The sequence below is a fragment of the Castanea sativa genome, chromosome 3 (assembly GCF_040712315.1).
Source record: "Castanea sativa cultivar Marrone di Chiusa Pesio chromosome 3, ASM4071231v1".
Lineage (NCBI taxonomy): Eukaryota > Viridiplantae > Streptophyta > Magnoliopsida > Fagales > Fagaceae > Castanea > Castanea sativa.
Window position 1 is genome coordinate 59,226,776 of NC_134015.1, and position 15,752 is coordinate 59,242,527.

A 15,752-nucleotide genomic window follows, 5' to 3' on the forward strand; every position below is an offset into this window, starting at 1 on the left:
ATATATATATATATAATCATAATCATAATCTTCATACACCATGACTTAAAAAAATCTAATGAATAGTTCTACCCTTATTCAATGTCTATGTTATGCAAATCATCAACCAATAAATATATGATAATGGTAAAAAAAAACGTTATAGACAAGATTATGAAAAATATATAAAACTATTTTTTTTTAAAGAATTCTTTATAAAGTCTAGGAATTAAAATAGTATTTTACTTAAAAAATTATTAAGAGCAACGCGCAAGTTTGCGACTAGTTAAATATAATTTCTTGCACGGATTGTTTAAGCTTTAAACTTTAGAAACATTTTCTCTTCAATTATATTACTCTATTATTCTATTGTATAAATTTATTAAAGTATTTCAAGAGAATACCTAATCGTCAAATGAGAGATACTTCAACCTCTTTAAAAAAAATTTAAGTCAATATTCTCATTTATTTTATTTATTTTTATGTTAATTAATTATTGTTAAAATAATTGTTACAGTTCGACCTGCCATTGAACCTCCATCAAATTTTAAAACCTTGAGTTTCTCTTCTTTCCAGTTCTTTTAATTGTTCAAATTTTAAAAATCATGTTCATATAGAAAATTATTTAAAACGTTGTTATTTTGTTTTGTACCATATTTAACCAATATAAACTTTTTCAACGTTGATTTTTTTTTGCTGAACAGTGAATATCATCGGTGATTTGTTGTATCATGTTTGAACTCATTCTATACGAGTCCCATCAAAGCCACCGAAATTTTGTTTTTTTTTTTTATCAGATTAAAGAATAGAAAAAGACAAACTCCCATCTATAGCAGTCTGTCTAGATTCTAGACAACGCGGTAAAGGTTTTATTAAATATTAAATAATCAGATCACGGAAACCGTATAATTCAACATCCACAAAGTTTTATTGAAAATTTTTTAAAAATGGGTGTTTTTAGAATCCTTGTAATCTGTGTTTCAAGCTCTCTGTGTCTATACTTTCTCTTAGCTCTCATCAGGGTCCTTCTCAAACTATGTTGGACTCCAATTCGCATGCAGTATCTAATGGGTTCACAGGGAATCAAAGGTCTTTCCTACAGGTCCTTCCATGGAAGCACCAAGGAAATTATGAACATGAAAAAAGAAGCCATGAGCAGGTCCATGGATTTATCACATGACATACTCTCCAAAGCTCAGCCTCATATTCACTCATGGGTCAACAAATATGGTAAAAACTAATTAGTAGTTTAATTTAGGATTTTCTTTTGTTGTTTTTTCTTTCCCTGATCAAGTTGAAGTATGGCTTTGTCAATTTCATCTTTTTGATTAAGAGTAGATGAAAATATATCTGTCCCTATAAGTACATACTATAATCTCTCTTAAGAAGGAAGTGTGAAGGCAAGTTGTTATCAATTAGTATCAGAGGCACAATACACAGCATAAAGACTACTATATATTAATTTTAATTATGTTTTAGCTAAATTTTACTAAATTTGGTGATTTTTTATTTTCTTGGCTTGTTTTTGTTTGGTCCAGGGAAGAATTTTCTTCAGTGGAGCGGTCCTCGAGCTCAATTGGTCCTAACAGAACCAGAGCTTATCAAAGAGATACTGAATAATAGAGACAACGCTTTCCAGAAACAAAAGGGTGAAGATTTTATAAAAAAGCTCTTAGGAGATGGGCTTGTGACATCTGAAGGTGAAAAATGGGCAAAGATGCGAAAACTGGCCAATTCTGCCTTCCATGCAGAGAGCCTGAAAGTAAGATTGAAAAACTTGTTTAATCGATTATCTTAAGAGGAACTAAACACAATGCGAAGATATGTTTCACATTTTGCACGTTTAAGAACCACTTTGGGGCTTGAATCACGGCATGTCAATTATCATTGATTCAAGCCTAATAATCAAGGGCCTCATTGGTCAACTATGTTGTGTGTGTGTGTGTGTATAGACTTATACTGTACAGACATTTTATCATAGAAAACAGAGATTTATTCAGAACCTTTCTCCTTGTTCTTTCTCTGTTTGTTCCACTTTAACACTCAATGAAAAATAAGCTTATTAATAAACTATATACAAAAAAACAGATATAAAATCTTAGAAATTAGTCTGAATTGTTACAAGGGATTCACTTTTGTATGTAGAATATGATTCCGGCAATGATCACTAGTGTGGAGGTGATGCTAGAAAGGTGGAAACATCATGAAGGCAAAGAGATTGAGGTATTTGAAGAGTTTAGGCTATTGACATCAGAACTGATTTCTAGGACAGCTTTTGGGAGCAGTTACCTAGAAGGGGAGAACATTTTTCGGATGTTGATGAAGTTGACTTTGTTAACGTCCAGAAATACTCATAAACTCAAGTTTCCTGGCATCAGGTAAAAAATCCCAATTCGTTAAACCAACAATTGAGAAACAAAGAACTACTCCCCATTTTATATTCTTGGTGAATTGATTTCTTGTCTATTTTTACAGTGAATATTTTAAAACCAGCGATGAAATTGAATCAGAGCAGCTTGAAAAAGAAATATTCAACTCTATATTAGAGATAATTAAGAAAAAAGAAGAGAAGGTAATGACTGAAGAGGTTGGCAGCTTTGGGAATGATTTTCTTCAATTACTTGTAAAGGCTTATCATGATGCCAATTCTAGCCCAAAGATTTCAATACAAGATTTAGTGGATGAGTGCAAAACATTTTACTTTGCTGGACAAGAAACCACTAATTCTTTGCTAGCGTGGACTGTATTGCTTCTAGCGATCCACACTGATTGGCAAGAGGAAGCAAGAAAGGAGGTTCTTAATTTATTTGGCCACCAAAATCCAAATCCAGATGGTATCACAAAGCTCAAGACTGTAAGAACGTCTCAAACTCAAATTAATTACTTATGTAAATAACATACAACATATCCAGCTCAATTGTAAATTCTAAATTTTTTACAAGTCTTTCCCATGCAGATGGGCATGATCATAAATGAGTCTTTAAGGTTATATCCACCTGTACTCGCAATTACAAGAGAAGTTGTAAGGGAAACTAGACTTGGGAAGCTCACTCTTCCAGCTGAACTTCTGTTGTTCATCTCAAATATTGCAGTTCAGCATGACCCTCAAGTATGGGGAGAGGATGTGCATCTTTTCAAACCAGAGAGATTCTCAGAAGGTGTGTCCAAAGCTACTAACAACAATATAGCTGCTTTTTTGCCATTTGGAATGGGACCCCGAACCTGTGTGGGCTTTAACTTTGCTATCACTGAAACAAAGATTGCTCTTTCTATGATTCTACAACGCTATGCCTTCACCCTATCCCCAGCCTATGTCCACTCACCATTGCAGGTACTTACCCTTCGCCCACAACATGGAATTCAAGTGCTGCTACACTCACTGTGAAGACTAGAACTGGCAATAATATGTGCACTTGTGCACAAAACATCCATACATCAATGCATTCGTGGTGTACCTTTTTTTAATCCTAGCTGTTGCTGAGCTTTCAATTTGGTTGCTTGGAAGAGTAAGTGAAAACTGATGAGTTACACAAAAAGTGAATGAACATTAAACTACTAAAATTAATAAAAACGAAGAAGTCCAGGGTGACCAATTTGAGGATTAACATGTTGATCATTAGTTGGGGTAAGTTAAATGCATGTGGAGGGCTTCCAAACACCTCAAGATATGATATGAACTGGACCATTTGGTCATAACTGTTGTCTTATGTGTGCTTAATTCTAATTAAATTTGATCCTTTCTTGATCTTGATTAGATGGTCAGAGTAAGTAGGCCAACGCATACAGAAGTTTGCATTAATTAAGATCATGACATATCAAAACGTAATATATAACATAAGAAGAATAAGCTGAATGGAGTGTCAATTTGCCAAAAGAAGAAAGCTGTTTAGACTCGGTTTGCTGTAAAATGTACAGACCCCCATGCTTTCTACCCAATCCAATCATCTTCCATTACAGCAAGTCCTGAACAAAACAGAAGTGAGACAAAAAAAATCAGCAACACCTCAAATGGTGTGACAATAGAGATGAGATTAAAAGAGAATAAAGGCACACACAAAACATCATCAAGTACTAAATTAGAAGAGAGTTGAACTTGACCAATGTGAGTAACCAAAACTGATTCACCATTAGGAAGTTTAACAGATATGTGGGCAACTGAGGTTATCTTTGTGAGTAAGGAAATAGAGTGAACCATGTGGTCAGTAGCACCACTATCAGTGATCTAATCTTGTGGGGAAATATAAGTGGGAATAATAAGATTTGATGAGAAAACTGAATGGTCTAAGCTAATTGAGGTATGCAAGTAAAGAGAAGTAACTTTATCCAATTCTTTGTCTTCAATCACAGAAACAAAACCTGCTGTGTTGAAAGAACCAGAATGCTGAGATGCTTTAGGAGGCTAAGTGATGAGAGTGGCTGCTTGATGAGTCCCAAGAGTTGGCTCCAAGTTGGGCTGCTGTGATCCCAAGTTATGAGATTCAAGCATGGACATAAGTCGTTGACACTGAGATGGAAGTGAGTACCACTATGGTTAGCTCTTCCATACAGTCCGCAGAATTGGCTGGAGTGAATGAAACTTGGTTTGCTGAATAACCGTTTTCCCTTGGTCTTATATCCAGGAGGATAGCCGTGGATCTTGTAGCACTTGTCTACTACATGTCCAATAACACCACAATGTGAACAAATTGGCCTATCCTTCTTTGCATTAGGCTTGTTAGAATAATTATCTTTGCTTGGAACATTAGAACCTTTGGAGAAAAGAGCGGCAGTAGTTTCAGTAGCAATAGGGTTAGACCCAACCCTTCTTTGCCTTTCTTCTTGTGTAACAAGAGAAAATACCTTGTTCAGTGAGGGAAAAGGTTCCATTAACAGAATTTGAACTCTTAACTGAAGCAAAAGTATGATTCAGACTCATGAGGAAATTCATAGTGCACTCTTCTTGGTATTATGCATGAGCAGCCATAGAACCACAAGTACAGACTCCACAAGAGCATGAAGGAATAAACTTCAACAATATTCCCATCATAATCACGACTCACCACTCCTAGACCAGCCTGCAAAGTAGTAGAAAAACATTGCTGCACCAAAGTTAGCCTTATAGCTACGAAATGGAGGCGGAGACCAACCTACAGGACCTCTGTTCTGGACGATCTTGGGAACTTTCTTGTTAAAAGTTCCTTAGCTTTTGCCACTAAAATACCAAGATTCCATGAGCATTGATTCTCTAGAATTTGGTTTGGTCGCTGCCAAAAACTCCACAGGATGACAGAAAATGGAGCCACGGAATGGGCTGAATCAAGATTAAGGATAGATCGGAAAAGGTCTGAGAATGAAGCATATTTCTTTTGATAAAATTGGGATTAGAAAGGTTCGGACTTCAACACTAATTGGGCTTGATCACATAATATAAAAATTAATTAAATCTCAAATAGGCTAGAATCAATATATATTTTTTTTTTTTTGAGAATGAATGCTGCGATCTTTTATTAAGAAATCCCGGCCAAATCAGTCTGATATGAAGCAAAAACATCTGATGGAACATCTTCCATCCATATTACACAATTTGGGATAGTAACAGCTAACTTCGCCAAATCATGCGCTACTTGGTTGCCCTCTCTCTTTGTATGAGAGTAAGACAATAAAGAAAAAGCTAAAGTGAACCTATAGGCATCTTGTATCAATAGACCAAATGGAGCAAGGCCAACGTCCTTGGTTGCTAGTGCCTTAATCACCAACAGTGAGTCTCCCTCAAGAACAGCTTCCGAGATGCCCACCTCCCTAGCAAACTCAAGAGCCCTTGTGGCTGCCATGGCTTCAATTTCTATTGGCTGGAGAAGTTGGAGGATTTTTTCTGACATGGCTGCAATCACTAAGCCTTCTCTGTTTCGAACAATAACTCCCACACCTGAACAGTTTTCTTCGGCAAAAACAGCTCCATCAAAATTAATTTTGAAGATATCTAATGGAGGTGGCTTCCAACGTGTTCTTATGCGTGGTCGGCTAGGTGGTGGTGGCGGTAAGATGGCTTGAAATTCTGAATATCTCTCAGCTGCTAATTGAGAAAGATGGTTTAAAGCGCAACATGGCTGTTGGGAGCGCACCTGGTTCCTTTGAGTCCAAATGGTCCACACCGTGAAAGCAAAGAGAGCTGGCTTCCGCTGATGTTCAAATACCCAAGCCATCAATTCACTAAAGTTGGAAAAAGAAGTCTGATCCCGAAAATTCCATGTGATGTCCTTATCCCACACACAATCCAAATTTTTACAACTCCATACCGCATGAATCATATCTTCCACTTCACACCTACACAAATCGCAGGTCTGATCCGTGATAATTGTTCTTCACAAAAGATTGCTCTTTGACGAAAAAGAGTTTCGGCAAGCTCTCCAAACTAAATTCTTCACTTTATTTGGACATGCCAATGCCCAAATTTTCTTCCATAAGCCTTTTTCATGATCAGGTCGAGCCTCCATTTGAGAGCCATCCTCTGCTTCCTTCAAAAATGGATACCCCAGCTTGCAACTAAACTTCCCATCCTGTGCTAATGGCCAAAACAGCAAGTCCTCAGTAGTTTCTCGGGCCAATGAAATTTTCTTAATTTCTTCTGCTTCTTGCGGTGCAAAAATTCCATCTACCAGGTCAGCATTCCATGTGCGTGTCCCTTCATCTATCAAACAATCCACTGTAGCTTCCTCCATGGATTCCACCATCAGAGATGCTACCTTTGTTGGGTGTTTTCATGGCAGCCAATAATGTTGCCATATTTTGATAGATTTCCCATTGTCTACCCTCCAACAAGCTCCCTCTAGGACAACATCACAACCTCTCAAGATGCTTTTCCAAGCATACGATCCTGAAGAGGATTCTTTTGCATCTATTAGAGAACCATAAGGAAAAAACTTCGCCTTGAACACTTTATAAAAGAGAGAGTCCTTTTTATGGATAAGAAGCCACGCTTGCTTTGCTAAAAGGGCATCATTAAAGTGAGCCAAATCACAGAAGCCCAATCCTCCTACCATCTTAGATTTTGTTAATTCACTCCATTGGAGCCAATGAATTTTTCTTCGATCTCCCTTTTGGCCCCACCAATATCTTCCTATCATAGCCTCAATAACATCACAAAGCCCAATAGGAAGTTTAAAGCAACCCATGGCATAGGTAGGAATAACTTGGATTACAAATTTAATGAGTACCTCTCTACTGGCTTGCGATAACAACTTGCTCTGCCATCCTTGAAGCTTCCTCCATACCCTCTCTTTTATATAATCAAAGCTCGCTTTTTTTCCCCTATCCACAAAAGATGGCAACCCCAAATACTTCTCATAGGATTTAACTTCTTGAAGTTGAAGAAGATTCTTGATATTTGCTTTTGCTTCTTCCGATGTAGACTTGCTAAAAAAGATTGCAGTTTTGTCTTTGTTGATCTTTTGCCCCAACAAAGACTTATATTCAGCTAGCAACTTCAAAATATTATTACAATCCTCATAGGTTGCCCTGCAAAAAAGCAAGCTATCGTCTGCAAAAAAACAAGTGGGTTAATTTTGGGCCTCTCTTACATAAGGAAAAACCTTTAATATCACAAATTCTCGCCAAGTGTTTAATGAGAGCATGTAGACCTTTAGTACAAAGGAGGAAAAGGAAAGGAGAGAGGGGGTCCCCTTGCCTTATACCTCGTTTGGGATGAATCATTCCCATAGGTTCTCCATTTACCATAATGGAGTATGTCACCGTTTTTACACAACTCATAACAAGAGCAATCCACCTCGAGCAAAAACCCATTCTCTCCATAAGTTTCTCCAAATAAACCCATTCAACCCTATCATAGGCCTTACTCATATCTAGTTTTAAGGCCATAAATCCATGTCTACCCGAACTATGGTTCTTCATATGATGGAGAGTTTCAAAGGCAACCATAACATTATCTAAAATGAGGCGATCTTTAGCAAAAGCAGATTGGTGTTCAGTGATTAGGGATGGGAGGAATTTCTTTAGTCTATTTGCTAGGACTTTAGAATATATTTTGTAGAGAACATTACACAGACTAATAGGTCGAAACTTAGTCACTAGTTTAGGTTTATCAGCTTTTGGCACAAGAGTAATAAGAGTATGATTTATAAGGTCGGGTAAGGTACTTGTGTTTAACCAAGAGAGGACTGCGTTGGTTACATCATACTTCATAACCTCCCAAAAATGCTGATAGAAGAGTGAAGGCATTCCATCGGGACCTGGAGCCTTTAAAGGTGCCATCTGATTTAAAGCTTCCAACACTTCCAATTCTGAAAAGTCACTCACCAAATCTGCATTCATCTCCTCAATCACTGAACATGGGATTTTCTTAAGAACCTCAACAGTAAGGCTCGGGTTTGAAGAGGAGAAAAACTCTTCATAGTAATTTGTCAACTCCAACCCCATTTCCTCATGCTCGGTTAACCACTCACCTCTAGCATTTTTGATCCGCCTAATTAAATTCTTCTTGAACCTCTTTGTTGCCTTGCTGTAGAAAAAAGTTGTATTGCTATCTCCTTTACTAAGCCACAAGGCCCGTGACCGTTGACACCACATTCTAATTTCTCTATCTAGAAGGATATTTATTTCAGCCTTGAGACCCCTAACCCGAGAGTTGTTCCCATTGACTATTGCTTCATTTTCGGCCACCACAAGCAATTTCTTTTTCTCTACTAATTCCCTTCTCACATGTCCGAAATTATGCTTGCTCCACCAAGTTAATTCTTGTTCACATTGAGCCACCTTTTTCAAGATAGCTAGACCTAGGTTCGGCTCACAAGTATTACTCCAAGTTGCTTCAATAGTTTCACCACAAGAGGGCTCTGACAACCACATTTCCTCAAACCTGAAGCATTTCTTCCTACTAGGCTTTTCCAAGCCCAAAGAATTTACCCAAAGGGCAAAGTAATCCGATGACATAGATTGAAGGTGATGGATTCTAGTTCCCGAAAATTTATGAAACGAAGAATTAGTAGCCAAGCATTGATCTAATCTTATTCTAACAGAATGACTTTCATCAAAGTGTCTTGCCCATGTAAATTTAGAACCTACAAATCCTAAATCCATGAAGCCACACTCATCAATCACATCTCTAAATAACTACATTTGATTGTGATCTTTCCTCGGCCCACCCAACTTCTCATCATGCCAAATAATTTCATTAAAATCCCCGACACAAAACCTAGGTCTGTTCACCCTTGAATTCAAAGTCCTCAACTTGTTCCAGGCTTCGAATCTCCTTGAGGTCTCAGGTTCCCCATAAAAGCTAGTAAATCTCCATTCATTCTCAGAGTTCCCATTGATAATAGTTTCGATATAATTCCTGTGTGAATCTACTACAGGAAGGTTCATAATATTATTCCAAAATAACACTAAACCACCACCTCTATTAGCCCTCGACACCACCCACTTCTGATCAAAATTAATTTTACTAAAAGTACGATCTAGCCTTGCATCATTTGCCCATGTTTCGACTATAAACACAACAGAGGGATCTTTAGCCCGTATCAAAGTAACAAGCTCATTATCTATACGCAAGTTCCCAAACTCACGACAGTTCCATACTAATAGACTCATTGCTTCTGGCAAGGCTGGATCCCAGCCTCCGCCAATATCTTCTTCTTGGTTGTGCCTGCCTGAGAAACCTTCCTTTTCTTTGGTAACTCAAGTAGGCTTTCTGTTTCCCCTGCCACACGTTTCTCCCCTACTGCTTCAATCATAACTGTGTTTATCCCTATCTCAGTTCTAGCAACTCTTTTCCACGAGCCTTCAGCATGCACGGGTCTGTTCTAATTATTAGAAATCACAGCTAGAGGGGCACGTGGTAAGGAAGGGTTAAGTTGTGCACGTGCTTGTGAAAGCATCTCATTAGAATCCTTAATAGAAAGTGATTCTATAATATTTTCCTTACCTAAACATGCTCTGTTCTCAGCAATATTCGAAGCGGCCAAGTCAAACTTTCGAATTTCCTTATCAATATCCTCTATTACCTCCTCGAAATCACTTGCTAGCTTTTTCCTCTCCATAGAATCCGTCAATTTTGAACTTTCAAATTTCGTAACACTCTCTAACTCTTGTGGCACCATATTCACCATATTTATCTGCTGAAAATCCAGAGCAATATTTGTACTAGGAAAATTACTAACACTTTCCTTATTAGGTCGAATAACCTCTGATGAAGGTTTACCTGAACGGACCACCACCACGAGAGGCTTCTGAGCTGATTTGCTGTTTGTCGTCGACGCACCCGATTTCCTGCTAGCAAAAAAGCCAGGGACTTTAACCATATTTCTCCTTTTCGACACAAACGACGTTGCCTTGATCCAGGATCCGAACTGCTGAGACTTAGTTTTCAGGCTTCCTTCGCTCTCAATCCAAAGAGCACAATCACGATCATTGTGTGTTAAACAGCCACACCAATAGCACGGGTTGGGGAGTCATTCATATTTGAAAGACACCCACAATCTCATAAAATTATCTCATTCCGATTCAAAATCATCAATCGAGACATTAATCCTCCCTGCAGCCTCACATATTTGTTCGGCCACTTTTCGTCTCCGAAATCTCACCGAAAGGTCATGCACTTGCACCTAGAAACTAGCTTTATTAAACTCCATATCCCCCAAGTCTGTATCTCTGTCATAGCATTGTAATACCATGAGATGTTTATCAAAACTCCACGGCTCAACATCAATAACTTTCTCCATCTCTTCCTTATTATCAAAAGTAAACAAAACCACATGATCTCCCTCTTTTTTTATTTTAAAACCATTTACTGATCTCCATAATGGTGTGAACGTTTTGGCTATAGCATCTATGTTGAGAGAACACTTTGTCAAGAATTTTGTAGCTAATATGTACTCTGTTGCTGCCTATTCTTCCAAAATCCGAAGGTTTGACCCTTCGCAATCCGATAGTGTTAAACAACTCCATGATCACGTTAGGTCCTCCATCCTAAGGAATAAAGAAAAGAAAACTGTTTCCCAAAACCCTAGAAGAAAAAAAAAAAAAAAAAACCACAAAGCCTCAAGGTAAACTTGTTGCCTTTGGGGACACAAACACCTTCAAAGAAGGGATTGCTATTCTACAACCTAAGAGAAGATGGAGACCACCTTTCGCTAGCGAGGAGAAACCTTTTAGGATAGAATCAATTGATCACTTGAAAATTTTGTTAATAGTAATATAAAAAAAAATGTAATAGAAATTTTAGATGAAATCTCACAACAAATAAAGAGTTTGAAGATAATGAAATAAGCAAATAAAAAAAGAGTTTGAAGATAATGAAATAAGTAAAATTAAAAATAATTGTCTCAAGAATCTATCGCTCACAAGATTTTACTGACAATACTTGTTATAGTTGTTTTCGTAAAAAGATTTTATTTTTTCCAAAATTAAATTGGATAAAATCCTACTTAGATGAATTGGATTAGCTACATCATGAAATGGAAAATAAGATTCTAACAATACCCAAATACAAAAGAAAAAAGTTTGTAATTTTCCATAATGCAAATTTACTGATTATATACAAAAGAGACGTCGTTAAAGTTATCATCATAAATCTCAAATTGTATTGAACTAGTTCTACTTTACCAACATGTCATTCAAGCCGTGCTCCAACTAGAGCCATCATGGTACCAAGTTAATATGAAGAAATTGATTAATGGCCTTATTATAGAATTTTAACTTATGTGGTCAACTCCAAAATGATTTCTCTTTATTATCAAATACATTGATTTTTGGTGTAGCCAAGGTATAAACTCCAAATTTTTTTATTCGACTACAAGAGACTATATTAGTTGAGCTAACCAAAATTGACATTAGTACATTAATGGCTTAGTAAATAAAAATATCATAATAGTTTTAGAATAGACTAGGGGGGGGGGGCCAGGAAGGTCACCAGTATATATTGAAATCCATGGGCCTACAATTCCACTTTGTTTAATTTTCTAGAATATATTTTCAGTTTTTTCAGGTGTTTGGTATAATATAAAACTTTTCAAGCACAAACCACCAAAACTTGTGCCTCTCAGGCACCATTGGCGGCTCCAACCACTAAACCAACAACCTAGCGGCCATATGGGGGAGGAAGGAAAGGGGGCGAAAGCTACTATATTTTTTTTTTTGTAAAATATTTTACCAAGTTTCTTTTTTCATAAAACATTTTAGAAAATAATTACGGTCAATGGAAAATATTTTTGAATTTGATCAAATTTTACAATGAAACAAACATGATAAATTGTTGAAAATATTTTTCTGAAAGAATTTTAAAGCAAAATAAACAAAGCATTCATTTGCTTTGTTTATTTTGTTTATTTTTCTTTGGAAAAAGGATGAGAAGTGTACTAGATAAGTTTGAGAGAGAGAGAGAGAGAGAGAGAGAGAGAGAGAGAGAGAGAGAAAAGAGTAAAAAAGGGGATGATATTTATATGGGAAAAGAGGTAGGAAATTTTTAGGAATGTGCTTTCTTTACAAATAACGCCACATTTTTTCTTATTTACAAAGCTACCACTCATTAGAATATATCTTTTAAATAAATAAATCATTAGATAATCATTTTAAAATTTTAGTTTAATAAGTAAATAACTTTATTTGAGCCAAAAAAGAAAGGAATAACCTTCTATTATTATTATTATTATTATTATTATTATTATTATTATTATTATTATTATTATTATTATTATTATTATCCAATACTAATTCTGAAACGATGCACCAATATAGACCGATTTAGTAATTTCCCATTCCAATAGCTAATCCTAAATAGAATTCAAAACCTTGGTTCAAATGAACCTCTTGCCCTAAAGAAAAAGAAAAAATTAAATATAAATTTTTAAAATATTTTTTTGAACCCTTTAAAATAAAATTTTGAACACCTAACCCTAAAAACTAATGAGAAAAAGATAGGAAGATTCAACAAGAAATTAAAAAATGAAGAAAGAAGACAAAGATTTGTAACCAAAAAAATAAGGAATATAAGAGAACATAAATTCACAAGCATGGTAGAGGGATCTCAAGTCCTAAATTGAATCCCTTATAAAAATTTAGGTAAATTCATAAATAAATAAATAAAAGTAGGAAGAAACATTTTAGTACAATGACATAATATTGAAAATGATAATGTGAATATTCACTGGCATAATATTGTTAAATTGGAAATATAAAACCAACCAAAAAAAAAAAGACAAGAGAAGAGAAGTGTCAAAATTAACAAAGGCACTATATTGTCATGAAGAAGCATTTTAGTCCAATGACATAATATTTTCAAAATTAACAAACACAATATTGTCATAGCTTTTTTCTTATACAAGCTCAAGAGTTTATGCCTAACATTCCAAACAAAATATGGATTCAATCCCATTTCACTTGAGGTACATTTTTCTCTTTCTTTTTTTCTCACCATTTGAGGAAATACAATTATCTTTCTCCGAACAAGTTGAGATGTTATGGCCAACATGCTTGCAAAGGCCATAAGACTTCTTTTTCTTTCCTAATTCTCTTCCACCTTTCATTTGTTTTTGCTTCAGGTGACCTTTTGTCTTTAAGATCAGAGGACAATTAATGAAGTAATTTCCATCAATCATATCATTAACATTAGCATCAACCATATTTCCCTTCTCCACTAAATTTTCATCATCCAATACTAGCAATTTTTTTTTACTTAATGATGCTTCACAACACCAACGTGGTGGTAAATACAATGATGGAATTTGGTAGCAATCTTATATATGAATACACTAGTATGTGACGTCAAAATATACCCCAAAAATTAAAAATTCTTGCAACTACAGTTAGTCATCTTACCATCCCATAATACCTTGTGCCTTTGACTAGTTTCATCTTTATAATATTGTAGCACAAATTCAATAATGTTTTCTTGAAGCACCGACTATTGTATTACTCTCCCAAACTCCTCTTGAAAAATCTTGAAAGCATTGCGTGTCAAAACATTATGTGCTTGGTCTTCTAATGGTGACATTGATCTTAAAGAAGAACCTTTATATGTCTCCGACATCATATCATGTGATTATGTTTGCTCAATATCTTCAATGCCAAGATCAACAAAAAATTCCAAATAGTAAAATAATTTAAAAACTTTTGTATGACACATGAAGATTACAAATATTAACAAATAAAATAGTTTGTTTGATGAGTTGGATCAAGTTTCTGTGAGAACTAACAAACCGTTTAATAAATGCATTTTTATTTTTTGATCTTCTGATTGTTGTCATTCCACTAAAAAAATGCCCACAAAGGTAATATGGTACCTAAAAGTGCTTGATTTGATATAAACCAATTACATGTTTGTTAGAAAGCATGTCATATTTTGTCATAACTTGAAGCCATTGATTGTCAAACTCTTCACATGACTCTAACTTATATAACTTATAGAAGTCCATGCACCAATTTGAATATTGATTAGGAAGAATTGATATAAACCAACCGCTAAATTTAGCGGTAATATGCCATATACAAAAGACATGTTTTGTAGCCGGCAATTCTTTTGATATTGCCTCTGTAATCCATGGATTTTGGTCCATCAAAATTGCCTTGAGTTGATTCTCCATTAAGCATGCAAAAGTCTGCTGATTAAATATAAATTTACTAAAGCATGAAAATATTTCAAAGGATAAACGTTATTATTCTACTAATTAATCGAATAAAATTTAAAAAAATAATTGTAAAAATTTATAAGACAAAGAATGTACCTTCATTAACCATCGAAAGACACTTGTTATTTCATTTTGAAGAAGTGCACAACCAAAGAGAATTGTCTTTCCATGATTATTGACACTAACAAAAATACCAAAAGGCATATCATAAGCATTCACCTTATAAATAGTATAAAACAAAAATACATCTCCATATTTTTGGTACCAATCAAAACAATGAGTAGGTGATAAAAAATTATGCTCCAACCTATTTTCTTCATCAATTGTAAATGCATATTGAAACCTAGAGTTATCTTCTTTAGCAACTTTGCAAAATTGTAGGAGTACTATGGCATCATTCTTTGCATTCTTCCTTCTCATTTTCACATAAAGATTATGAATATCCCTTTGAAAAAATGGAAGTTGTCCATGTTTCAAATGCCTCTCAAGTTCCATAACACTCATTACCTCTCTAATTGAAAGGCTTGCTTCTTTCAATAAGAAAATGTATTTTTCATCATCTATAGTGATAACTCGATTGGCTTGAAGGAATCGCACTTCCGAAGAGGAGAATAAATCATGATTGTGATCTATAACAAACTTAGTGACATGTCATTCTCGAGGAAAAATATCAAATGACTTTTGTAAAATGATACTTCGATGAGCGTTACATCCACATTTTAAAGACTTCCTATTTCATTGTTCCTTAGATGGATCAACTATTTTTAGTGGTTATTTACCTTGTCGATAATAAAAGAAATCACATCTTACTATTTCTCATTTCTTTTCTCAATACAACCTTTTCAAATTGTAAAACCATATCAATTTGCATAATTTCTATAGAAAATGAAAGCTTCTTCTTCACTAGGAAAACATTGACCAAAACAAAAGGCTCAAACTTATTTTCTATTTAATTTATATCTTCATTTTGTTTAATAACCCCATTTCATCTATTGGATATTCATTCCAATCAATTATTTCCTCTCCATAAGTATTATTATTTTTTCCATCATTTGGAAATTCAACACAATTCTTTGAAACACTTCCATGAATCTGACTTGCAATCAAATCATCATCAACTTGTGCTATATTAAAAAAAATTTAAAAAAAAAAAACAAT

At 35.1% G+C, this 15,752-nt stretch overlaps 2 protein-coding genes across 2 annotated transcripts; one reads left to right on the forward strand and one right to left on the reverse strand.

The window, feature by feature from the left end:
- The first annotated feature begins 818 nt into the window (after positions 1 to 818).
- Positions 819 to 3,715, forward strand: LOC142627760 (cytochrome P450 CYP749A22-like). Its single transcript, XM_075801637.1, has 5 exons — positions 819 to 1,209; positions 1,518 to 1,741; positions 2,125 to 2,357; positions 2,455 to 2,833; positions 2,936 to 3,715. The coding sequence occupies exons 1-5, from the start codon at positions 927 to 929 to the stop codon at positions 3,362 to 3,364; spliced, it is 1,548 nt and encodes a 515-aa protein (XP_075657752.1). The 5' UTR covers positions 819 to 926; the 3' UTR covers positions 3,365 to 3,715.
- Positions 3,716 to 5,465: 1,750 nt separating this feature from the next.
- On the reverse strand, positions 5,466 to 6,161 carry LOC142629263 (uncharacterized). Its single transcript, XM_075803214.1, has one exon. It carries the CDS (start codon positions 6,159 to 6,161, stop codon positions 5,466 to 5,468), a length of 696 nt encoding a protein of 231 aa, XP_075659329.1.
- Between the last annotated feature and the right edge of the window lie 9,591 nt (positions 6,162 to 15,752).